This window comes from Ursus maritimus, unplaced genomic scaffold (assembly GCF_017311325.1).
Source record: "Ursus maritimus isolate PB19 unplaced genomic scaffold, ASM1731132v1 scaffold_27, whole genome shotgun sequence".
Lineage (NCBI taxonomy): Eukaryota > Metazoa > Chordata > Mammalia > Carnivora > Ursidae > Ursus > Ursus maritimus.
In genome coordinates this window covers 24546217-24570052 of record NW_024425230.1, presented here as the reverse complement: position 1 = coordinate 24570052, position 23836 = coordinate 24546217, and the positions used below count along the sequence as shown (strand labels likewise).

Here is a 23836-nt window from a genome sequence, read left to right as displayed (position 1 = left end):
CCTCCTAGGCGTCCCCGTGGTGTCCCTTTCCCTGACATTACACTCAGACAAGGCGAGGGACCAACACGCATCCGTCTAGCTGGGGGGGTGGGGATGGGGGTGGACAACCAGGGGAGACCTCTGCTGGGGACACATGGCCTCCAAATGCTATTTATGATTGTCTCTGGATGGAGTACTCGAGGGTGATGCTTCTTTTTCTTTTTGAGTGTCTTTCTCATTTTTTTCAAACATTCTACAAAGAAGTAAAAATATTAAAATAAAGTGGAAGCAATTTCCACCATTCCCACGATGCTCGCATTCCTTTTTCTCAAATTTTGCTTTTTCAGCTTGATGTGCTTCTGACCTGTAAGCTACCAGGGTCTGTAAATTCAGGACCATTGTTAACCTTTTGGGGTTCCTTCATTTTTTTCTTTCACCAGGAGATCATGAAGGACTTCTTGGAGAAGAGAGATAAGGGACAGCTTCTCATACAGAGAAACAGGATACTCAAAGAGAATCTTTTGAGACCGGTAATTTTAAATTCAAACACTGTTTTCAAAATCCTATCGAATTAAGTGTGAGTGTATGTTAAGCAAGCAAACGTTCCATAAATGAATTATCATTTGAAAAATACTGGGTTTTTTTTTCCCGTTTAGATCTGAAAACCACAATGTTTAAAATTTCCTAAGATTTTAGAAACATAGGAGAAATCTGCTCTTAATTATGTTTACCCGCATTTTCCAAAATAAGAAATGAGCGGATCAATACAAGAGTCTGCAAAACACCCTGTAGTTCGTGCTGCAGACATTTCCAGTGAGTCTGAATGAGTTAATCATGGCTCAGCTCGTGTGGGTTTTCACCACCTTTCTTACTTCATTCGGGATTTGGGAGGGACTTTGGCAAAGTGGGAGGGCGGTTGGCAGCACGAAAAGGAAGAGGATGAAGGACTTGAGGGAGTGCAAGTTATCACAAGTCATCTGAATGATATGACCCCTCTTGAAATGGGTCCTCGACAGTGAAGGAAAGAAGGTGCGTCAGGCAGTGGTCTCGACACTGGCTGATGAGGACACGCATGGTCTGTTTGAGAAATTGTTTAAATTGTAGATGCAGCTTTCCGTGACTGAGGACGGATACGTTCACTGTGGCGACAAAGTGATGCTTGTGAATCCCAGCTACCCTGAGACGGAAGCTGATTGGTGTTTGGGCGGGGACCTGAGCCTGTGCGTGACTCCGGATGAGATCACAGCCCACCTGAGTGACGAGTTACAGGTCCCCTGTGGCCTGAGCGCGGCTCAAACCAGGATCCCAGTTGGCAGAAACACTTTTATCGTTTTGAGGTAGAAATACTTTAATTTTCCGCTCATTTTTATCATAAATATGTTTTCCCTTAGAGCTTCGGGAAGCCCTAGGCCTGGAGCAGTGCTGCCTGGAAGTGAAAGTGACAGGACACTCTCTGTCTTCCACTCCCATCTTGCTGTCTGTCTCCCCTGGGGATTGCTGTCGGCGGCCTTTACACGCCCTTCACCTTAAGCGTCAGGATAACTGCTAATTTGTGTTCAGTTATAAATGCTTCAATCCTAAGTATTGGATCTAGGAAACTAAAATCATATTCTGCCTAGAAGCTGGGTTTTCCTGATAACATCTCTGGATGCTCTGAGCTCATTTGAGTGTTTTTTTTTGCTCTTAATGTTGCTATTTTTGTAACAATGATAGCTCGGCGCAAGGTGGCACTACATGGGATTTGTTAGTTTATAATTAATAGTTTGCTAAAAATGTACTTGAGATCTTGAAATAGGCAACTAAGTCCTTAGGGAACAGATACATAATAACAACGAAAAAGTATTGCTTTTACTTTGTTAATTAAATAATGATAGCAATGTTTCAATGACAAGTATATAGCCAGTCCTTTAAGTCTTTAATTCAGGGTTCCTTTGAATACTGATAATTTATGTCAAGGCAACTAAAACTTGACCACAGCTTCCGTGTCCTGAAGACTCAGGAGGCAAGGCTGTATTAAGTGCATACACCTGATTAGGTGTGGCTCTTTATAAAGCTGTCCGCGCACCTGACCAGAATCCCTCAGCGTAGGATAGCGGATGTGCTCACAGAGACGGGATGCTCTGCCCGCTGGCTATGGGGGGAACAGGGACAGGGTGCCAGCTGGATTTGGAGACCCAAAGAAATGACCATTTTGAAAATGTTCAGTTACTTAATCAGTTAATATGTGTGAATACACATTATCAAGAAAATTGATTATAAACAAAACTGCATATGCAAAAAACTAGAATGTAGAACGATTCTGATGGAGAGAGTTGACATGATGCTTGTTCTTCCCTGACAGTGCAGACAGAAATGCCATGGGCCAAGTCCTTAGATACGGACAGAACTTCTGCCTCGCGATAACGGGAGGATTTGAAGGCAGAATGGTGAGTCCTCACGGTGCGTGGTGGTGTGGGCCAGGGGTCTTCATCTCCATGTGGGCTCGTGGCCACCTGCGGAAGTGGACAGAGGACTCGGCAGGTGTGTGCACCACCTCTGGCTTCTCGAGCGTCAGCCCGCGGCTCTTGGGCCACTTCTCTCCTCACTTTTCAAATGACGAAAATACACCCTTAGATGCCAAGGAGTAAGAGAGTGAAAACTCTTTTTGCAATGCAGCTGACAAAAAGCAAAACTTTATGCCACCTCCACCTGTAAGTTAATGAGTGGATTAATTAATCATCTGACAGCTGTCAATGTCACCAATGCTAGCAAGGTATGTTATCTGAAGCTTTCTTTTCTTTTTCTTTCTTTCTTTCTTTCTTTCTTCCTTTCTTTCTTTCTTTCTTTCTTTTTTTACTTTATTTCTTTTTTAAACTTGATCTTTTTCTTCCCCTTGGGGATTAGGAGGATAACAGAATCAGATAAATCTGGGTCTATCTCTAGCTGAGATGTCTATCTATGCGTTGGGACCTCAGATAAATCATTTAACTTATTTTGAGTCTTTCTCATCTATAAAAAGGGGATTATTATACCTTACTACATGTCACACACACACACACACACACACACACACACACACACATTCTCTCTCTCTCTCACTTAATCATCCAAATAAGTCTTTGAGCTAGGGACTATTTTACCCCAATTTTACAATGGGAAACTGAGGCACGAGTTCAGGTGATTTTGGGGCAAGTCGCTCCGCTGTCGAGTGGCAGGATGGGTACCACTTACCATCTCTCACTGAATCAAAGCTTCCATGCCTGTATGAGGCAGCATTATTACCTTTTGTGCCACCAGGAGAAATCAGCGTTGCCAGTTAAGCCCCTACACACCATAGATGGTAAGCCACAGCCTGATTTTAAATGTAGAAATTAGAGAAAATACCATATTGGTGAGAGAGGGGGAGTAAATCACCGTTGTGTGATCCAGAGATTAACACTACTCACATTTTGGCTTATTTCCTTTTACACTCTGTTCTCTCAGAACAGATTCAAAACACAGGGCAAGTTACAAGCACTACAACATGTGGAAACACCAGTTCTGGTCTCTCTCTCTCTCTCTTCCGCCCCCCCCCCAACACTGTCCTTAACGCTCCCATCTTTGTCTCCTACAAATGCTCTGTCCTTTGCCTGCGCACTGATCTGTGTTTGTGGGTCTGACCCTCGATAGATTACAACATTTTGTCACTTTGTTGATAATGTTTCCTTCCATTTGCTACTTAGCTTTTATTATTATTATTTTTTAATTTTATTTTTTTTTGGCTGCTGGGCTTTTATTATTTATTTATTTATTTTTTTAAAAGATTTTATTTATTTATGTGACAGAGATAGAGACAGTCAGAGAGAGAGGGAACACAAGCAGGGGGAGTGGGAGAGGAAGAGGCAGGCTTATAGTGGAGGAGCCTGATGTGGGGCTCGATCCCATAACGCCGAGATCACGCCTGAGCCGAAGGCAGACGCTTAACCGCTGTGCCACCCAGGCGCCCCGGCTGCTGGGCTTTTAAATCACGGTTGTTCTAATATATTTTTGAGTAAAACGTATCCGTGTTTTCCTTCGTAGTTCCTTCCCTTGCTCAGAGCCCTATAAGGTCTGCTCCAGAGATGCCGTAACAAGAAATTGTATTGACTTCTCGATGTCTGAAGTTTAACTTCTGCTCCGTTTGTTCTTTACCTGCGTGAGATTTATTTCGATACAAGGTTCTAGGCAGACCAGCGATTTCCCCCAAATGACTAATTAGCTGCACCTTTGTCATCTCTTGAGTAATTACTCCTTTCCTCACTGACACGGGATGCCCCCCTTGGCATCACTGCCCATACTGCTTGCTGTCTCTGAACTTCCTGTTTTAACCCCTTCCACTCAAGTTGTGTATTTTTTTTCTAGAATTATACTTTATGATGTGATAATATATTTTGACAGCTTATTGGGCTAGTTCTCTCTCATTGCACTTCTTTGAATTGTATTAGGAATTAACCTCTCAGTTAAATGTAATTATTGCTGCAAGTCTCTTTTCCCTGTAGGAAAAAAAAAATCACATGGCATTTTGATTGACGCTGGAAAATTACGTAAATTCACGTATTCAGTGCTTCACAACACTTACTCTTCTGAGATGTTTGCCATTTATTCATTTATTCTTTCTTATCTCTCAGTAAAGTTTTGTGGTTTTCTTCCCGTGGATTTGACTCTGATCTCGTTCAAGTTGCCCCCCCCCCCATATCTTCTATCGTAGACGCTCCTTGTAGGGAGACCCTTAGTTAGTTGCAACAAAGATAGAAGAAGTGTTCAGACTCGCCTCTGATGAAATCCCTCGTTCTTATTATTTCTAATCATTTTCCAGTTGGTTCTCTTATGACTTCGGGGTAGACGGTGCTTTCATTCTCAAGGGACGACGATTCCATCCATTCTCAAATTCTCTTATTTCCGTTCCTGTCTTTGAATTAGCAAGTGCTTCTGAAGCATTCATTAAAAAATACCGGCCTTCCAGATTTGTTCCTGATTCATGACTATTTTTCTTTACATTAACAAAGCAGAGTTTGTGGTTTGAGTGGACAGTCTTTGCCATTTGAAGTCCTGGTTTTCCAGTAGCCCCGGATCTCACTGACATCGCCCCGATCACCGAGAGCCCATGGCTCTCCCTTCATAGTGCTTTTGGGCCTGTCTTTTCATCCCCAATGCCTGGACCTCAGTCCAGGCGTCCATGGCTTGACCCCTCTAGTTGGTCCCGACCTCAGACAGAGTAGACGCACGCTGCCAGATTGATGCCCTGGGGGCTCAGGTTTGCTTAGCGCTGCTGCTCACGGTGGCATTTAAGGCCCTCTGTGGTATGTCTAGCCCTCCCTGTCCACGTGCTGCCAGCCCCTCAGGCTCCCGGCGCCACATTGCCTCCTCCCCAGAGCCTGTCCTGCACTCCCTGCCTGCCTGCAGCTCTCCCCACCCCTGCTGGCCAGCCGTACCTTACAGGAGTTTACGGCTGCTTCCAGTCCCATCCTCTGTCACTCTCCTGCTTGTCAGGAAAGGCCTTGAAGAGAGGAACTCATCTCTGCCTTCCCCAGGGCGAGCGCCTGGTGGCACAGCTTTGCACGTGAAAACCTACCCAACAGGCAGGGACAGCCTCCAGCTTCAGGGTGAAGCTCACTTAGGAAAGAGCTCACAAGCGACTAACGTTTCCGACCTTTCTGCAGGATGGGGTGCTTCTTGGCCCAGTTACAGGAGGCCAAAATAAGTCGCAGGTGTGGACATCAGCTCCAGAGGGGTGCGGGCCCCCTCGGGGGCACACAGCAAATGTCGGCTGTGAGGACACTTCACTTCACACGACAGTTTCAGGCAACACTATTGCTAAGAAGGGAAACAGTGCTGCAGGCCTGAGCCCTGAAAAGGAGGAGGGGGAGCCGGGACAGGATGAGGAGGAGGGTGTGGGTTTGGTGTACAAAGGAAGGCAAAGCGGTGGAGGTGATGTGGGGGGCGGGAGCAGTCGGCTCGGCATTCTGAGATGACTTTTCTAAGGTGGAGGGAACCTGAGTGTTCTCGTGCAGTCGGCAAGAAGGGGATTTTCCGGAACGACTTGTGTGCACTTGACACCCGGCCGGCGGGTCGTTTGCTTCCCCAGTTGTGCGACGTAGCTCACCCGCGTGCTGTCCTGTTCAGTTGTATTTATCAAGTGACCACAGGACCCTGCTGAAGTCGTCCAAGAAGTCTTGGCTCCAGGAGGTGTACCTGACCGATGAGGCCTCCTACCTGAACTGCTGGCAGGTTGCGTTCCTGGACCCCCAGCTCCGCCTGGAGTATGAGGGCCTCCCCGTGCCGGTGAGCGCAGCCCCGGGGAGCCCTTCTGTGGGTGTGATTTACTCCAGTCTGTAGGGCGGGGCTTCTCATTCCCGTTCTCACTGCTGGGCACTTTCCCAGGAGCTTGGGCTCTGCAGGACTGGAGCCCCAGGCATGGTCCTCACGGGAGGGCGGGTTGGGTGGGCCAGAGGTTTTGCTTTTGCTCCAGACGTATCTGGCCGATGCAGAGCGAGCGGTTGTTGGAAGTCACGGGGAGAGCGTGGAATTGCAGCGGGCAAGGATTGGAAGGGTGGGCCAGCCGAGGTGGTCACCCAGAAAGGGCCCCCAGTTCCAGGCCCCCTGGCACCCACCGGCACAGTGCACTTCTCTGCCGAGCTCTGCAGGTGGACACGGGTTCAGCAGGGTCTCTCCTCTGGTGTGGCCGATAGACCCACGGTCCACACTGCAGCATGCCTGACACGTCTGCTCTCTTTCGCTGGTCTTTGCCAGGCTTTGCCCTCCTGGAACCTGCTTCCCATTTCCATGAATTCAACCATCACTGTCACAGTTTCTTGGGTGAAATGGGGTGATGCTAGTATCTGCCTGATGAGGTTTGGTCGGTGCGTTCACTGTGCTCGCTAGACCAGTGCCTGGCTCCCAGCGGCTCCCAAGCGTTCCTGGTCGTCATGGTCATGGCCGGGCTTGTGGGAAAGCACTGGGCTGGCCAGCAGCTCTGTCCCCTCTGCTAGCTCAGGCCTCATGTGCGCACGGCTGCCGTCTGTGCACTGGGAGCCTCATACCTGTCCTCGCCACCTTGCCCTGACAGTCCCTTCCAGCCAGAGCCGCTGGGAGCCCCTGGGGTTGGACACGTGAGCTTCCCTGCTTGCTGCTGGGGTCAGGAGGTGCACAAAGGGGCACGTCTCAGGAAGCGGGTGGCACAGAGGACACGTCCTAGAGTTTGGGCTTTGGTTGGGGGACTTAGGGAGCTTCCTAGGAAGTGGGGCTCTGCTCTTGATGCCGTCAGGAAGCGGGGGTAATCGTGCGACTGGCATCTCAGCCCACCTTAGCGGTGGGAGGGTGGCCTGAGCCAGGCTCCCCCTGGCCTTAGTCAGGAAGGGGCAGATGTCAGGTGATCTGCGGCTTGGACAAGGCGTGTTCTGTGTTCGGGTGAGATCACCGAACGGTCTTGTTTGCGCTCTGACCCTTCGTGGTTGTAGGTGGGCTGGTCGGATGTGGGCATCCTCTGAGCTGAGTAGGTCCCAGCGGAGAGTGAGGGCCTTGCTGGGAGAGCCGGGCTGGTCCCCAGGCAGGGGCCGCCTTGTTCTTCTTCGCACAGAGTGTAGCTTCCAGGAGCCAGGAGTTTGAAATAATATGTATTTTTTTCCTGATTATAAACATAATATTTGCTCACTGAAGGAAAAATCAGAAAAGCACAAGTAATATGAAAATAACCAGTAATTCCACCTTCCTGAGAAAGCCGCTGGCGTCTATCATCTCTGCCTTTTTCCATGCATGTCTTTTTATTTTATTTTATTTTAATTCTTTTTAACAAAATAAGACATCAGCAATATCCTTATCTTCTCCACTTAAAAACACCACTGATTATATCTCATGTTCTGAAAGCTCTTCTCCAGCATGGCTCTGAGTGATTCTAGGCTGTTCCATCCTGTGGGCACCTGCAATGGTGCATGTAATCGATCCGTTATGGTTTGGCTTCTAGGCTATTCCATATCTCTATTTTTTAAAGCTACATTTAAATGAATATATAGTGTATTTCCAAATTTTTGCCCATAGGGATTGGAGGTCTTAGCTCATAATGTAAATAACACACTCTCTTCATCTTTAAAGGCAAATGCAAAAGTTCTCATCAATCATTGCCACACGAATCGGGGACTGGCAGCCCACCGACACCTGTTCTTAAGGTATGTGTTGCTCGGTTCGGCAAAATGCAGCGGATAGGGAAGGGGCTGTGAATATAAGCAAAGAAGCTCGATTTACTTATTTATATTTATTTATTTATTTTGGTTTGGGGGAGGGGCAATGGGAGGGGGAGAATCTCAAGCAGACTTCACACCCAACGTGGAGCCCTACATGGGGCTTGATCTTATAACCCTGAGACCATGACCTGAGCCAAAATCAAGAGTCGGACACTCAACTGACTGAGCCACCCAGGCGCCCCAAGATGCCCGATTCAAAGAGTGTGGCCACATATACAAGAAGTCCTTTGGTGATGAGGTGTTGTCACAAAGGACTCGAAGGTGTGACGAATCCTACCCGAGCCCCTTGTGTCCCACAAGTCCTTCCCCGACAAGAGGATTTTAGCTATAAGGGACCCAGTGTCCCTCCTCATTGGCCAAGCAGGGTCAAACGTCCGGCAAACATGTATCGTAGAGCCCCCCCTCCCCGAGCCCGAGTCTGCTGGGGCCAGGGCTTGGAGGGCGGGGTGGACAGAGTGACCTACCCAGAGCCGCTACTCCATTTCCAACCCGTGTCCGCCCTTTCTTGCCCCAGTACGTATTTTGGAAAGGAAGCGGAGGTAGCCGCTCACACGGATCTGGATTCACACAGAGTCGAAAAGCCAAGGAACCATTGGATGTTGGTGACTGGGAACCCCCGGAAAGACTCGTCCACCATGCTGGACGTGCCCAAGCCTCAGGCGGAGGACACCCGAGCCCTGGAGCAGGACACCCGAGCCCCGGAACAGGGCGTGGACCCCGGGGCGCAGTGACCTCAGTTGTGCGCCCTCAAAAACACCTAGTTTTGCCAGGTCGTGCCCCAAGCTGTTTTTAAGCAAAGCATAGAAGTCCCTGAACACTATGTTAAAGCCAAGGCTATATGAAGATTAGTGAACTCGTGGTGGGGGTCTGGGACACAGGAAAAAGTGGCTCCGGAAATCGCTCCTAAGTGGTACTTGAAGGTGACAGATGATATCCCTTTGTTGGCTATAAATTCCTAAAGAACTTTAGATCCTATTTGACAGTGGCTTCTACAAGGACCCTGTGTGGGGGGGATAAAGCCGTCAGAACCACACAGGATTTTGTCACCCCCCCCCACACGGTGTATTAACAAGTCAACCATGTGTAGCTGTGAGCTGTGGCCTGACCTTGGCACTAAATGTCTTCCCCCTTGTATGTTTGTTTCTACCTCTGACTTAGCGGGGGTCAGGACCTCTACCTGACTGTCACACTATTGAGTAATGATTTTCCAAGTGCACGATCTCTTTAACCTTTGAAACGGGCACACTAGCCGCGGCACCTATGTGATCAGAAGATTCCCGACAAAATAAATATGTATCCTTCCACGTATTTGCTCGTCTGTTATTCTCCGTGGAGCCGCCGTGACGGGTAAGGTAAGGTGTTATCATGGGATGACGAGGCCCCCAGCCCTGCAGGTAAAGATCAACCGTACGGCCGTCTCACAGGCAAATACACCAAGAGGCAGACAGTAAGTCACAGGTGGTGTCGATGTGTATTAAAAAGCTGCTGCTTCAAGCCAATGCGGGTCGACCCTCTTTAAGGAGGCAGGGGGTGACTCCTGTCCCTGGCCGTGCATTGCATTTACCTGGAGAATGTTAGCAGTTGCCGATGCCTGGGCCCCAGCCCAGAAATTCGGGCTTGGTCTGATTTCATGCAGCCAAGGTGGAGACCCGCTGCGAGAGGAGGCGGAGGAAGAAGCAGCAGTTCCTTGGGGGTGGTCAGGGAAGCTTTCCTCAGTGAGTCTCAGCCGGGCTGCACTTCTATCCCCTGAACAACGTGAAACACGCCCAAGGCCCACCTGCACGCCACACCATTAAGTCAGAATTTCTGGGGTGGGGATTTAAAAATGCAGCTGCCCGAGCACCTCCAGAGATGTTCACCTGAGTGCCTTGGAGCGGAGCTCACAATATGTTTAAACACTCGCCATTGTATTTTCATGTGCAGTCTGGGCTGAGCGCACTGACAGGTGAGCAGGGTTCGGTTCGCCTGTGTGTCTCCTAGTGCAAAAGCAGGACTGGGAGTAGGTCGGCAGGGGCTCCGTGTGGGGAAAGGCGTTCTTCAACAGTTCAAGCTATCTGCACGCATCTGGACCAGTTCTGGGGGTTTTTCCTCCGACCGTCACAGGTGCCCCCGGGAAGCTTCCAGACAACGTCAGGGCTCACGTTGCTGCCTTGAGCCACGTGTCAGTGGCATCCTGAGAACCACCATCGGGTTTTAGTACGCGAACTGCTGACCAAGTTTGCAAGACCGCGGTTACTGTCAATAATGGCTGAAGGTGACGGCAAAGCACAGTCGTTTAAATCTAGAGACGTTAAACTCTGAAAAAGGCATCCCTGTGCCTCTTAGCGGGGTGACAGGCAGCCAGCAGCCGGGAGACTGGCACTACTGAATTCGGACCCACCGTTACCTCGTGCCGTCACATCGGACAGCTGCCTTGGGTCTGTCGAGCACATTATCAAACGATCAATTTCCTCACTGACCCTCACTGTTCTTCGGGGTTAGACCGGGTGCTGCTCATTGCCGTATCCCCGTTTCCTGAGAAGCACCTGTTGCGTGACTAAAGGAATGGGCAGGTGAATGAGGCCATACCATGCACAGGGGTAGCAGTGGGCTTGTACAATTAAGTCGCCTGCTCATGACCACAGAGCTTCTGCCAGAGGGTGGCACTGGAGCAGGTCAGGCCTTTTAGACCCTCCTCTATGCCAGAGTGGAGGACCTGGCACTCTCAGGTGTCTGCTCCAGAGAATTCTTCGTTGCGGGAGGCTGTCTTGTGCATGGCATTTACCTGGAGATGTTTGATGGCACCCCTGGCTTCTACCCACCGGATGATGGTGGCACCCCTCCTCTCGTGACAGCTAGAAATGTCTCCAGACGTGGCTAAACGTCCACTGGGGGCACATCTGCCCTTTGGTCCCCACCACCCTCTATCTTCTGGATATTTATTTCCCACTTACAGAGCATGCTATAAAGGGGTCTTTTTTCTATTTATATATATATTTTTTCTATAGGGGCACACTGTGCTTTTAAGGTAACTGCAGGTGTATGAATAATCTGCTTTTAGCATCTGATCTGGCTTCCGATGGAAACCTAGGATTTTGTGCAGAGTGGCGCCCAGGACAAGCCTGTTCTGGACGTGGTTACAGTGCCCGGAAGGCACGCAGCATCTCAGTAGTGGCCTCCAGTGCGGGGACCCACAAGACAGCCCAGAGAGATGTGAAAGGAAAAGCTTAGAACTTCTATGTGTGTCATTCTTCTATCCTTCAAAATGCATTAATGTGTGTTTTCTACTGTTCAAAATGTTAGTTTATAAATATACATAATAGTTTAATGGACATGTGTAAAATTTATAAACGCAAGTAGGTAAGTGTGCGTGTGTCTAGCTAGTGCTCACAACCTACCGTGAAGGGTTTACAATGACAATCGTGGGGGGCTTGTGCTGAGTGTCGCCTGCTTGGCTTTTATAGAGAAAATGCCCCAGAGTCAGTGATGTTGCATAGCTTTGCCCCAGTCGAGGACTGCAGGCTCCCCCCGCCCCAGGGCTCACCCGCTCGCCTGAACGAGGTCTGTGGATCGCACCCCGAGTGTCCGTTCTCTTGCTGGGGTGGCGGACAGGGTGAGGACCGAGACCAACAGCCTGCAGTGAGGGAGGGGAGCGGGAGACCGCCAGCGTGCTCATGGGCAGAGCGCTGCAGGCCGCGGAGGACGTGGGGGAGCAGGGAGATTACTCACGCCCAGGGACCAGATGACACTGGAGCAGGAGTACGGAGAAGAGCCTTCCAGCACATGGGGTGGGGGGCATTCCACGTCCCTGAAGTGTGGCCTTTGGAGCCGTGCCCAGAAGCGGGGCCTTCGCAAGAGGCCGGTTCCTGCGGGCTGGCTACACCGCTGACGCTCGACAGACACCCGGCGAGGACGTACTGGCAGGCAGAGCACCGTAATAGCCCCGCACTGCTGGGAGACTGGCTGCTAACCCAAGCCCCAGAGGCGCCCCCGGAGGCACCCCTGCCCTGCACTACAGTCCAGCCGCCGAAGAGTGAGCGTCTGGCCCTGCAAGCGGCCGTCAGGACTCTGTGGCTGGAGTTTGTTTGGTTTGGTTGGTGCCCAGTGACATTCAGGAAAAACTGGGCAGGTTGTCCAATGTTTTGAATATCACTGTTGGCTGTGTGCATCGAATTATTGAGTTCGAATTTTATCTCAAAGGCGACAGTCAGCCTTTGAAAGAGCTTGAGGAGGAAAGTGGCAGGATTTTGCTTTAGAGAGATTATTATGGAAGCAGCAGGGACGTAGGGGGGGTCCTGGGGGGAGAGGTGAGGCTCTGAACTAAGGCAGGGGCAGGAGGCATGGATGAGAGAGATGTCCAGGGTGGAGGTCGGGGAAGAGAGAGAGAGAGAGAGAGAGAACGCTACGACTCTGTGCCCTGGTGAATTAAGGCCAAGAGAGGACGAGAAGGACGACCCCAGGTCTGGAGAGGGTGCCCATCCCTGAGAGTCAGAACACAGGTGGGTGAGTGGCTGTGCTGGGAAACTGAGACAGTGCCTGGGGATGTCTGACCCGGTGTAGACGCGGCTTTCCAGGGACGGAGCTGCTTCCCAGCGACAACGCGGCCATCTGCTGGATGGTTGGCCCCACCAAAGCCGCGCTAAGTGCTTGGCAGCAAATACAACTTCAGGACTGATGGTGTCTGTACCTTCTGGGCAGGGCGAGCCTGGAGCAGCCCGACAGCCCGGGGGCTGGGACCGGCCGCTTCCTGGCTGCCAGAGGTCACCTTGCTGAGAGGGTACCATCTGGGACCGGGGCAGTCAGGGCCGCACTGGCAGCGCCCAGTTACGGGGAACAGCTGCTCTGTGTGGGTGTGCCCCCCCCCCAGCGCCCCTTCCCCCGCCTTCACGTGTGAGTTTAGCGATGTGTGCGTCTGAGCCATGAAGAGGTCTTGTCTCTGTCACTGTGCTTGGTCCCAAACCAGGGCTGGACTCACTTCGTTCCCGTTCACAGCCGACCTTTGTGCGTCTAGTCAAACCCAACAGAGTTTGCTGACTGTTTCACACCAGGTGCTGAGCTGGGCCCGGGGGATCCGAGGAGGAGGAAATGCGTTCCTACCTTCAGGTCCTCAACTGGGGACGTGGTGCTTTACGAGATGAAGAGTGGCTTCTCCTGCTGGTAAGAAGCAGCAACAGGGGTCTCCACAAAACCCCAGCATAAGCAAAGCTACCGACTTGGGGAAAAGCAGGATGTGCTTGGCGAGCTGATGGCAGCTGAGTTGGGCCGGAACGTGGCGTGAGAGAGGGGCAGAGGGGCTTGGGCACGGGAAGGGGAGGCCAGAGTGTGGGCTGCTGGCGAGGAGTCACTGCGCCGTGGTCTCGAGCGGGAGCGGGGGATGGGACCAGAAAGGAGGGTTCCCTGGACGGGAGAGGTACAGGGGGAGTAAAGGGTCATTTCTGAGTCGGCAATCACAGTCGGCGAGAGTCTGCGAGGGCCTGAACCTGGGGACAGCAGAGCACTCCGGCGGTTCTAGCGGACGATTTCGTTTTTTCCTCCTATCTCCCTTCACCAAAGGCAAAGCTGGGAGAAACATTGTTTTCTCCATTCGTAACTTCACGCAACTGTTCTTGCTGTCACCTGGAGCTTTTAAAAAGGGAAATCGCTGTTTTATTTGTAAGAATAACCATTTAGAATCATTAATAGATTTGCTAATAACGCAATATAAATTCTGTTGTCATGGAAACGTGGCATAAGGAGAGCCAGGCTGCATTCCTGGGAGGAGACTATGCTGTAGGGAAGACAGGTGGTTATTATGTGAAGAATCTTCTAGAGCAAGAGAGTATCCACTAAGCACCCCAGAATATGTTCAGATGAAGACTGGGGGGGGGGGCGTGTTCTCTGCCCCAGACTGGAAGGCAGCCGGGGACCACAGCCAGCTGGGCCTTCACTGTCCTCTTACAGGTGGGGCGACCTACCTGGAGCAGAGAAGGGCCATGGCCCATGAGTGGGGAGGATGAGGCAGGTAGCTCGAGGCCCGACTGGGTTCCAGGGAACAAGGAGGACAGGTCTGGGCTGGTGAGTCTCACAATGGGCCCGAGGGAAGCCAGCTGGGACGAGAGTCCAGGGAGCTGCTGGTTTTTGGGAAAGAACCCTGCTTCCCCTCCTGCAGCTTTGGTCTTGCAGTTTTCTGGAGCGGCCACAAGGGGTCAATGTGAAAAAACGCAAACAAGTCAATGCCCAGCAATTGCTCAACCGTTGAGCTAAATTTCAAAACACTAGGGAGTTTCCAGTTTTAAAAATGCACATTTTAAGAGAGGGGAAAAAAACCATAAAAGTGCTGTGGTCAGAGTATCAGTTCAATTCCTTCCCAACAGCACATGGGGCATATGCCTTCCGAGGGGTTCTGCCAGGGGCACAGCCCCTCTGGGACTCCCGGCAGACATCCCCACCCAAGTCTGGAGTTCTCCCCAGGACACGGGACTCTGAACCCAGGCCCAGGGACGTTGGCCTCCGAAACCTCCCTAAGTGACGGCAGCGTGATGTCCGAGCAGATCCGAGGCCTCGAGGCTCCTTTCCAGCCCCGCTGAGCTCTGGTGCTGGCTTCGGTGCCAAGGCCCGGCTTCCTCTGCTGGGTTATTGACTTCCTCTTAGCGATGTTTAGAAGGTCAAACACAATGAGATAAGGCAGGTGAGAAGCAGGAGGGGATCATGCTTCTGGACCTGGCTCCGGGGCCGACAGCTCCATGGGGACCCTGGTCGCCAACCAGCTGTGGGACCCTGGAAGTCACCACACCTCTTCAAGCCTCCATCGGCTCATGGGGTAAAGACGGGGCCCCCACATCACCTGTCTGGAGGGCTTGCTGTGCACATGGAGTGAGACCACGCGTGCCAGGCACTCAGGCTCCCGTGCAGCGTCCAGCCTTCTGTCCCCTTCTGTCCATAACAACAGGGCTGAGCACTGCAGCTCGGGCGTCCGGTGTGCGTCTCTGCCGCCTTGAGGGCCGCCCGGCCTCGCTGCACACTGGCTCAGTAGCATCTGTGTCCTCCGCGTGACTGCAACCTCTTTGAGCACAGAGGGAGGGCCCCGAGGCTCAGCTGTGGCCCGGCCTCACTCGCCCGCGGAGGAGAGCGGAGAGGCGGACTGACCGCCCAGCACCGCGCACCACGCAGCCTTTCCGGGCCGCCGCTCCTGCGCCTCTGAATCACTTCTCCGTCCGCCAGGCTCGACTGTGCGCTCCCCGAGGGCAGGAGAACGCACCCCGAGTGGGTCCCCAGTCTGGGCATCTCAGCAGTGGCACGGCTGCCGGGCGTGGAGCCCTCACGCGGGCCAGATGCGGGTGTAAGCGCGCTTTCACGGACCAACCGGAAGAATTCCCGCACGCGGCCTGTGACGGGGGCACCATCCTTACCCGAATCGGACAGGCGAGGGCAGGCAAGGAAGCGGAGACGCAAGGTCCGGTCAACGTCCAACGACGCAGCAGGGGAGTGTGGATCCTGAGCCAGAGCCCTAACCACCAAGCAGCAGCGCCTCTCAGGCCGGGCACCCTCAGGGCATTTCCACTGGCTGGACCAGAGCCGGTAGGATTGGAAATCCGTCCACACGACAGTGCCTATGGGGAGAGACCACGGGTGTGCATTCCAGCTCTACACTCAGACCTGCTTTAAATGTGTGCACGTGCACGTGTGTGTGTGTGTGCATATGTGTGCGTGTGCGTGTTTGTGTATGTGTGGAGGTGGCAGGAGTACGGAGCCTGCCGGGCACGACTGAATGAGTGGGAGGCAGGGTGCAAGGAGAGCCTCTCAGCTCAGGAGCTGTCTAGATCCGGGCAGCGGGGAGCAGTGGCAGGAGCCGTGGAGAAGGGCTGGCAGCTGCCAGGAGCCCATGGTGGGGCCACAGGCAGCTCTCTTCTAGAAAAGGCTCAGCTCTCTGAGCACCTGCAGACTGCGTTGGCGCACCCGGGAGCTCCCCCACCCTGCCGCGTCCTGCGAGCCCAGGTGGACGGTGGGTGCGGTTGTCTTGGGTACCAGCTCTGTTGATCTGTAGGGGCTTTCTGGAGCCCTGTGCCAAGCGAGATCGGGACTGTGCCCAGTCCGGTGGGGAGAGCTTCAAGATGCCCCTGTGCATCCGTGAGAGGGCCAGGGGCTGTATTTTAGTTAGGTGGGTCCCCAGCCTACCCTTTCTGAAGGACCCCAGTTCTTGCAGCTTCTGCAGGCTCCGTACCAGTGTTGGGGTCCTGGCCTCTGCCAGGGAGCGGACTGCCACAGGCTGACCCACCCAGGGTCCACCCCAGACACCGGCACCGCGTGCTCTGTGCTCTAACTTGGCCAGTCATAGAGGAACGCCACCTCCCCCCCAGAGCCAGTGGGCATGGTGTCTCCTCTGGCTGTCCCCAGCTGCTGGCCAAGAGCCTCCTCCCTTCCGCCCTCCCTGCAATGTCTCTGTGCTGTGTTATTGTTGGCTGACGTGAGCAAGGTTGAACATCTGCCAAACATCTGCTCATGTCTCCTGAATGTGCTCCCAAACGGACGGGCAGGAAGCAGCACCACCCTTGAACTGAAGTGCCAGGGCCTGCGAGCAGCCCCCCAGGACACTGCCTGGCTCGCTGGGGGCTGGTGGGATCCCCCGAACCGAGAGCTCCCCCTTCCAGGGGGAAGCTGGGACGGGGGCAAGAGAGGCCTCTTGGTTCCACTTCCTTCCCCTCTGCCCCAGAAGGGACATGGCGACGTGTCAGGGACATTCGACAGAGGAGAGGCCTGAGGGAGATGGCTGGGGGTGGAAAGCCGGAGGTGTTAGAGCCCCCCCACCCCGACCGGGTGGATGTGGGCGTGGGGCGGGCCTTAGTCTGGGCTCCTCAGGAAGTGGACCCTGCGACAATGGGAATGCAAGTGGCTTATTTGATGTGAATGTATCGGGGGTGCTGTGAAGCAGGGAAGGGGGAACGTCAGGAAAAGTGCCTGATTAAGCAGGTGATGGACACAGGGGGCACAAGGGACCCATCCCAGCGAAGAAACTGGAAGACAGGGTGAGCTTCAGGCACTCGCCGGAGGGCTGAGCGCGGACTGTCACCGCCACCTGCCAGGGACGGAGGGCGGCTCTGGGCATTGGCTTTCCAGCTTCCCGGCCCCCGGTGAGGAAGCCTCAGGTGCTTGCAGTCAGGACACAGAGGGACCATGGACCGCATGGGACAGTCACGCCACAAGGGGAGAGGCCCATCTGAAGGAGAATTAGGGGCGTTGGCATATGGTCAGTTCCCCGCCCCCCCATTCTCGCTCTCTTGATCCCCTTCTCCCGGAGCCCATCCCTGCCACCTCTGTCTTTGTCATCTCGTCTCTGCCTTCTTCCCTCCCCCTCTCCCCTCGTACCTGCCTCTACTCCTCCGGTTTCCCATGTGGCCCTAGCCCTGAGCAAGCCAGGGACGGAGTCCTTCCCTCTCCCTTCACCCTGTCCTGCGGGCTGGTTCCTTCCCGACCCCTGGATGAATACTCTGCTGTCCCTTCGGCGGGAGAGCGTCCTTGGACCGCTTTACGTTGCTGAACCGTTCAACGCAGACTGTTCAGCAGGTGCAATGGGATTTTCCCTTGTAACGCCCCGTCCCTGACTGGCCGCAGAGGGCAGTCTCCCCTCCTCCCTGGCACCTGCGTCCCCGCTGGCAGAGGCCTGGCAGGTCCTCTCGTCGAGCTTAATGAGGCGGTGTCCGACCTTTGGGGCTGCCGCTTAGGGGGAGAAGAGGGGTTCAGGACATCGGGACGGTCTCTTCCTGACAGGCACTGCAGGGAGACCCGCCCCTGAGTTCTCCGGCCTTGACGGATGGCCAGGTGACAGTCTGTCTTGAGGGTTTTGCTGAGGCTTTGGGGTATCTCCCACTCCTGGGGTCCTACCTAGACTCTCCTGTTGAAGGAAATGTGTCCCTCCTCGAACCCGAGGCTTGCTCTCAGCCCCGGATCATCCCCTGTGCTGCGGGGCTCCTCCTGTCAAGGTCTGCTTACTCTTCCGGGACATCCTCTAGAGCGATCCCACATCCTGTCTCAGGCGTGGTTACCACCTGCCCGCAGGCCAGAGTCCCATCAGATCTGGGAGTGCAGACCTACTGCACTGCAGTTAGCTCTCCTAGCATCGAGGCAGGTAGGTGCTTTCTCCTCGATGCCCCCTTCCCCTGCCCAGCACCCCAACACATGGGCACCGGCACGACTCCCTGGTCCTGCTCACCGCAGCGTCCCTACCAACAGCCCAGTGCCCGGCATCTCCCTAATGCTCGGCACGTGTTTGTCGAGTGGCCCAATGGGTCCTTCAGGCTGGGCAAGGCTCCAGCCTGGTCCAGAAGGTTCTTTCTGGGGTGTGCTGACCAGGCACGATGCTGCACGAGGACCTCGAGGAATGCTTCATTGAGGCTGGTGTTAGCGCCGGATCCAGCCCCCCACCTCCTCTGTAGTGTCTGATGGATCGTCATACTCGGGGGGCGGGGGGTTAAGGCCTGGACCAGCAGCCCTGAGACTGTCACAGGGAACCAGCCATTGGGAGAGCTGCAGCGCTGACCTCGGGGTCTGAGGCTCAGCTGTGCTCTGCCCTGGGGCCCCGTGCACTAGGGTATCGGGATGTGAGGGCTGCGGGCCACCGTCCTCACTCCTTGCTCGGCTCAGTGCTCGATTGACGCTGCTGTGCGAGTCTCGCTTTTCAGAAAGCTGGGGTTCCTTCCAGTTACGCCCTCTTCGCCTCCTCTTTCATGCCACGTCTTTCTCAACCCCCCAAGCTTTCTGGTTCCCATTACAGCTTCCCGAGGACGTGGAGTTTCAAGGGTGTCAATGGGCGTGGGTTTGACAACCACGGCTGTTTGTATCGTATTCTGTCGAGGGCGGCGGGCGCCAAATGAACGGTGATGGGAGCCCGACTAATTGATATCCATATGTTGGAAAAATTGGGGGCAAAATAGCTGTGTTGATCACATGGTTTTATTTTGAGGTCTGTTCATGTACTCATTCATTCATCGAGCCCCTGGCTGTGGCGCAGGTGTCGGGGTACAAGGGACAGTCCACAGAACGTGGCCAACGTATCCCTTTTAGATCTGCGTGTGGTCCCCACCACACGTGTGTGCACCAGGCGGAGGAGGGAGCTCTGGTTCCCCACGTGTGACTCCTTGTGTGGCCATGCCCCCCACGCTCCAGCCAGCACCTCTCTCCGCACACTCCCTGCCGCCCACTGTGGGGCTGTCTTGTTTCACTCTTGCCGGTCCTGATGCCTACCTTCAACCCTGGCTCCTACCCACAAGGGCTCCGAACCTCCCTGCCTTCTTGCCCCCCCCCCGGACCTCCCTGCTCTCACGGGTGTCCCCCCACAGGACCTCCCTGCTCTCACGAGTGTCCCCCCACAGGACCTCCCTGCTCTCACGAGTGTCCCTCCCCAGGACCTCCCTGCTCTCACGGGTGTCCCCCCACAGGACCTCCCTGCTCTCACGAGTGTCCCCCCACAGGACCTCCCTGCTCCCCACAGTGTCCCCCCAGGACCTCCCTGCTCACGAGTGTCCCTCCCCAGGACCTCCCTGCTCACGAGTGTCCCCCCAGGATCTCCCTGCTCACGAGTGTCCCTCCCCAGGACCTCCCTGCTCTCATAAGTGATGCATGGCTCTTGGGGCTGAAGAGATCATGATTTTGCGGAATATGAAACAATGTGGCCGGGGTGGAACACTGACTCAGTAGTACAGTTTGGAGGACTCTCGTGTTCTGTCACCACTGTGATTTTCTTCCTGAAGTCCTACCTCCTGGTAAAGGAGTGGCCAGGACGGGGCTAATGAGATAGAATCCAGCCCTGCCTCTCATTCCAGTGCAATAATTCAAACAGCCCCTTTAGGTAGGAATGTTGATCTCTTAAGTTTGTCCCCGCTGTCTTTCCTTACCCCGAGATGGCGTTTGGGGTGCACTGGGTTACTAGGTGTGCCTGGCGCAGGGAGAACGCAGGTCCTGGGACCAGTGGGCGGCCCTGTTAGACCCTCCCTAAGCCCCATCCTGATCACCACCCAGGACCGGTGGCTGCTGAGGGGTGACCAGCTCTCTCCCCGACATCCCATGGATGCCGTCGATGGGAGTGAGTGACCTGAGCGATCCGGTCTCTCTGCTGGCCTGGTCAGGACTGGTTGCCCTAGTGTCACCTCCATTCTCGACAGCGCTGTGGCCGTCCTGAGGCCTTGGGGTACGGGCGGCTTTGCCCTTGAACCAGGAAACTCACTGGCCTAGCTCCCCAGCCAAACTCTCAGCCCACTTCGGCTCATCCTTTTCAAGACACTGGAACTTCTCGATCCCGTGCACGGGGAAGGCGAAGCTGCCTGCGACTGCTGAACCCGACGGCCACCTCCCGGGTCCTGAGGCCTCTCCCGTTCACTGTGATGTGGCTTCCCTCTGCGCTGAGCGGGTCGTCACTTCCCTATGGCCGGACCTGCGAGGAGTCCAGCATGAACTGGGCAAAAGCACTTCCCTCACCTCCCCTAAAACCTCAGGACCAACATATGGGACCCCTTACCCTTGACGTGCCCATCTCCCCTCATGTCCATTGTCCTCTGGGACCAGAAGAGTGGGTTCCTGTCCCCCTACTTCCCTGTGCTCTGCCCTCACCCTGTGGGGCAGTGTCTGAGGCCACAGTGTCTCCCCTGGGCCCAGAGGTAGTTTCTCTATGTTATGGAATAAACGAAGAAATTTTGCACCTGAACATGCTTGCTAATAAGCCAGGGAGGAATGGGGCTGTAAAACCAATTAGGAATTCCCTTTCTTGCAGCAAATCTTATAGGCTTATAAGACTGCCATGTGACAGGGGACCCCAGCATCCCATGGGACACGTCACAAGCAGGAGACCCCAGAGTCCCATGGGACACGTCCCAAGCTTTGCTTACGTTCCTGGCCCTGTCCGTTTGCCTTTCCTCCCATCCCCAGACAGGTGCATGCCTCAGGCCGCCTAGAAACAGAATGGAAACAAAAATCCAAGAGAAGAAAGCACACGAATATATTTTTAGAACATTACTACCATATCCAAATGCCAGCATTGCGTAAGCAGCAGTGACACAGACAGAGGAGGGAGGGGCTCTCATATGCTTTGGGAATGAGGAACCCTTCACCTGGGAAAGGCCAGCTCGGTGGACAAGGGCTCTACAGTATGCAGAATCGTATAAAGAGCTTCGTGAAAGGCCCATACAGAGAATATAGATTTCCAGGGATAAAGTCAGTGACTTAACAACCATATCCCAGGGCTCCTGGATGTCTCAGTCAGTTAAGCATCTGACTCTTAGTTTCAGCTCAGGTCATGATCTCAGGGTGGTGAGATCGAGCCCTGTGTCGGGCTCCACGCTCACTGGGGAGTCTGCTTGAGATTCTGTCTCCCTCTGCCTCTGCCCCGCCCCCACCAAATAAAAAAGTTAAAATCTTAAAAAAAATACAAGAACCATATCCACCAAGCAACTGAACTGTCCGTTGATGTAAGCATTTGTTGTTTTCTTCTGATCACAAAGTGATAAATACTCAATGCGGAAAATCGAGGAAAACAAAGTAAGCATTGTTAATTTTCAGTGTGTTTCCTGAACATGTATTTTAGATGCCATGGAATGCCGCAGGGACTCATGTCAGACTTGACAGGAGCAAGCCAGTGACCTGTGCAGTTAAGCTCCTCAATTTTGGGGTTCATCTGGCACGGCGATATACCCTAGCTCCTTCTGACTAAGTTAGAAATTGGTAATAGAACTAAGACGCTGTGGTGACAAAAACCAGGAGTACATGGCACTGGCCCATTGGCCAGGCTACCGGAAGCCCAGAAGCCAGCAGTCCCTGTTGCGCACTGCTAAAATACTGATGAGGCTAGTCTGCTGTGTTGAGCCAGAAGGCACCTGGGCTGCCGGGGAGGTTGCGGACCCCGGGAAAGAGGTCGGGACACAGAGTCTGCGAGTGTGGGCTGCTGGTCACCGGCCGTTTAACAAGGTGTAACGAGGAAGACAGGAGCATCCGGAACTGACGAATTTCCAAGAGAAATAAAAGGCAACGAAGAAAATTGGAAAAATTCACCGCCCCTGGATGACCAACTAAGAACTTGGATAAAGGAAGACCTTGCGTGGCCAGAGGCAAATGTCAGATCGAGGGTGTGGCGCCCGGCCTGGCGCCCAGTTGGAACCAGGGCCGAACGTGGATGAAAGGCGTGGCTGGAACACCTATTTAAGATCTCCCTCTGGCTAGAATGTCTCAGAGCAAATTCGAGAAGGTCCATGAAGGTCACACCTATTGCTCCAGGTGGCCTGAAGGCCGTCAGTAGAACGTTGACAGAGGGAGGCTTACAGGCATGAAGTGAAGAAATAAAGCACATCTGGGAAGCAAGTCTTGAAAGAACAACGGGTGTGGTTTTTGGACGCAAAACGGACTACTGAGTTTGAGAGCTGTACTGCCAAAAAAAAAAAAAAAAATCCTGCCTTAAAAAGCCTGTGATTGTTTGAGACTGTGAGCTCTGTGGTTGCCCGGAGACCCCAACCGTCCAACGGGCGGCAAGCGGGCGAAGACAACTTTGCAACCCCTTCGGAGAACATACCTTCCAAAGCCCACTTCAGACGAGGCCAAGGAGGCCAAGGACGTCCACGTGCTCTCCAGCAGCCTTGTGCTGTGCCTGGTCACGGGGTGCGTTCTAGGCAATAGGTCCTGAGTAGAAATGGCGTGCGTCACTTCTGGCCCAGGACCCTGAAAGACTCCTGTCCTGTCTTGCCCCCATCACGGAGCTCTGGAGGCATCATGTCATGGTGGTGAAGGCACCGGAGAGGACAGCTTGGGGCCCTACGATCTGCCCTAAAGGGGAGCCTGACATGCATCAGATTTTGTGGGGATGAGAGAGAGAGAGAAAAAAAAAAACAACTTCTTTTGGGTTAAAATACTGAGATGTGAGGATTAATTTCACCATTCCCTCTAAAATTACTCTTCTGACCAATAGAAAATACACCACACCCACATCATCATTTAAATAAAATTGAGTTTATATGTGTCTATAATTGTAAAAAACACAATATCTGTGTTATTAGTAGCTCCCATACTGTGTAAAATTGTCTCCGGAAACATGGCTTTTCATAGCGTCCTTGTATTTGCCTGGATTATTTCGTTGACCAAGTACAATGCTGGGGAAGGTATGGTAGGAAAGACAAGTTCATTCACTGTCAGCAAAAGAGTAATTTAATGCAGCTTTTCTGAAATGCAAAATTGACACGGCGATCCCCTTTGATCCAGGAAGCTCACCCTATGGGAACAAGAGACGGGGCAAAAGAAACATGGAGGAAGATTTTCATTCTGGCTTTATTCGTAACATCGAAATTGGGAATACGCTAAACACACAAGAGTGACCCGACAGTTACCTGCGTGACGACCGTTACCTGCCTGTGGATGTGGCTTGCCTGGAATGCAATGCTGCAGCTTGACTCACGGAACGTGGGCGTGCGCTGATAACGGGGGATTGGCTGTCTCTGCGTCCACACTCCACCTATCCATTCCCTGCTGGTGGCCTCCGATGACGGTGGAGGCTGGCCAAGCTTTGTCTCCTTCTCGTTTCCTTGGCCAGTCATGACATCTGGCCGCAAAGATGCTTCCCATGGTCCCTTGGACATCACACGGCGACAGCCCCACATTTGGTTACATAAAGTGCAAATGAATCACGAACACGTGGA

At 53.4% G+C, this 23836-nt stretch overlaps 1 protein-coding gene and 1 long non-coding RNA gene across 4 annotated transcripts in view; one reads left to right on the top strand and one right to left on the bottom strand.

Moving 5' to 3' along the window:
- CFAP161 (cilia and flagella associated protein 161) overlaps nucleotides 1–10678 on the top strand; it is an 11429-nt gene extending 751 nt beyond the window's left edge. The window contains exons 2-7 of one of the 2 annotated variants that reach the window (XM_008687818.2): nucleotides 420–509; nucleotides 1084–1316; nucleotides 2321–2405; nucleotides 6100–6258; nucleotides 8065–8138; nucleotides 8785–10678. In XM_008687818.2, coding sequence (XP_008686040.1) covers nucleotides 420–509; nucleotides 1084–1316; nucleotides 2321–2405; nucleotides 6100–6258; nucleotides 8065–8138; nucleotides 8785–8944 — 801 coding nt within the window. In that variant the 3' untranslated portion in view covers nucleotides 8945–10678. Of the gene's footprint in view, nucleotides 1–419; nucleotides 510–1083; nucleotides 1317–2320; nucleotides 2406–6099; nucleotides 6259–8064; nucleotides 8139–8727 lie in introns of both variants that reach the window. The other variant, XM_008687816.2, reaches the window with a different exon arrangement.
- A 10859-nt stretch (nucleotides 10679–21537) lies between these two features.
- LOC103660225 lies at nucleotides 21538–23836 on the bottom strand. 2 transcript variants are annotated; one of them, XR_567752.2, is made up of 3 exons: nucleotides 23528–23836; nucleotides 22720–23412; nucleotides 21538–22575 (listed from the first exon to the last, which is right to left on the bottom strand). It is a non-coding gene; the product is annotated as an uncharacterized LOC103660225 (long non-coding RNA). The 2 variants fall into 2 exon arrangements; XR_005838105.1 differs by having other exon boundaries at nucleotides 21538–22570.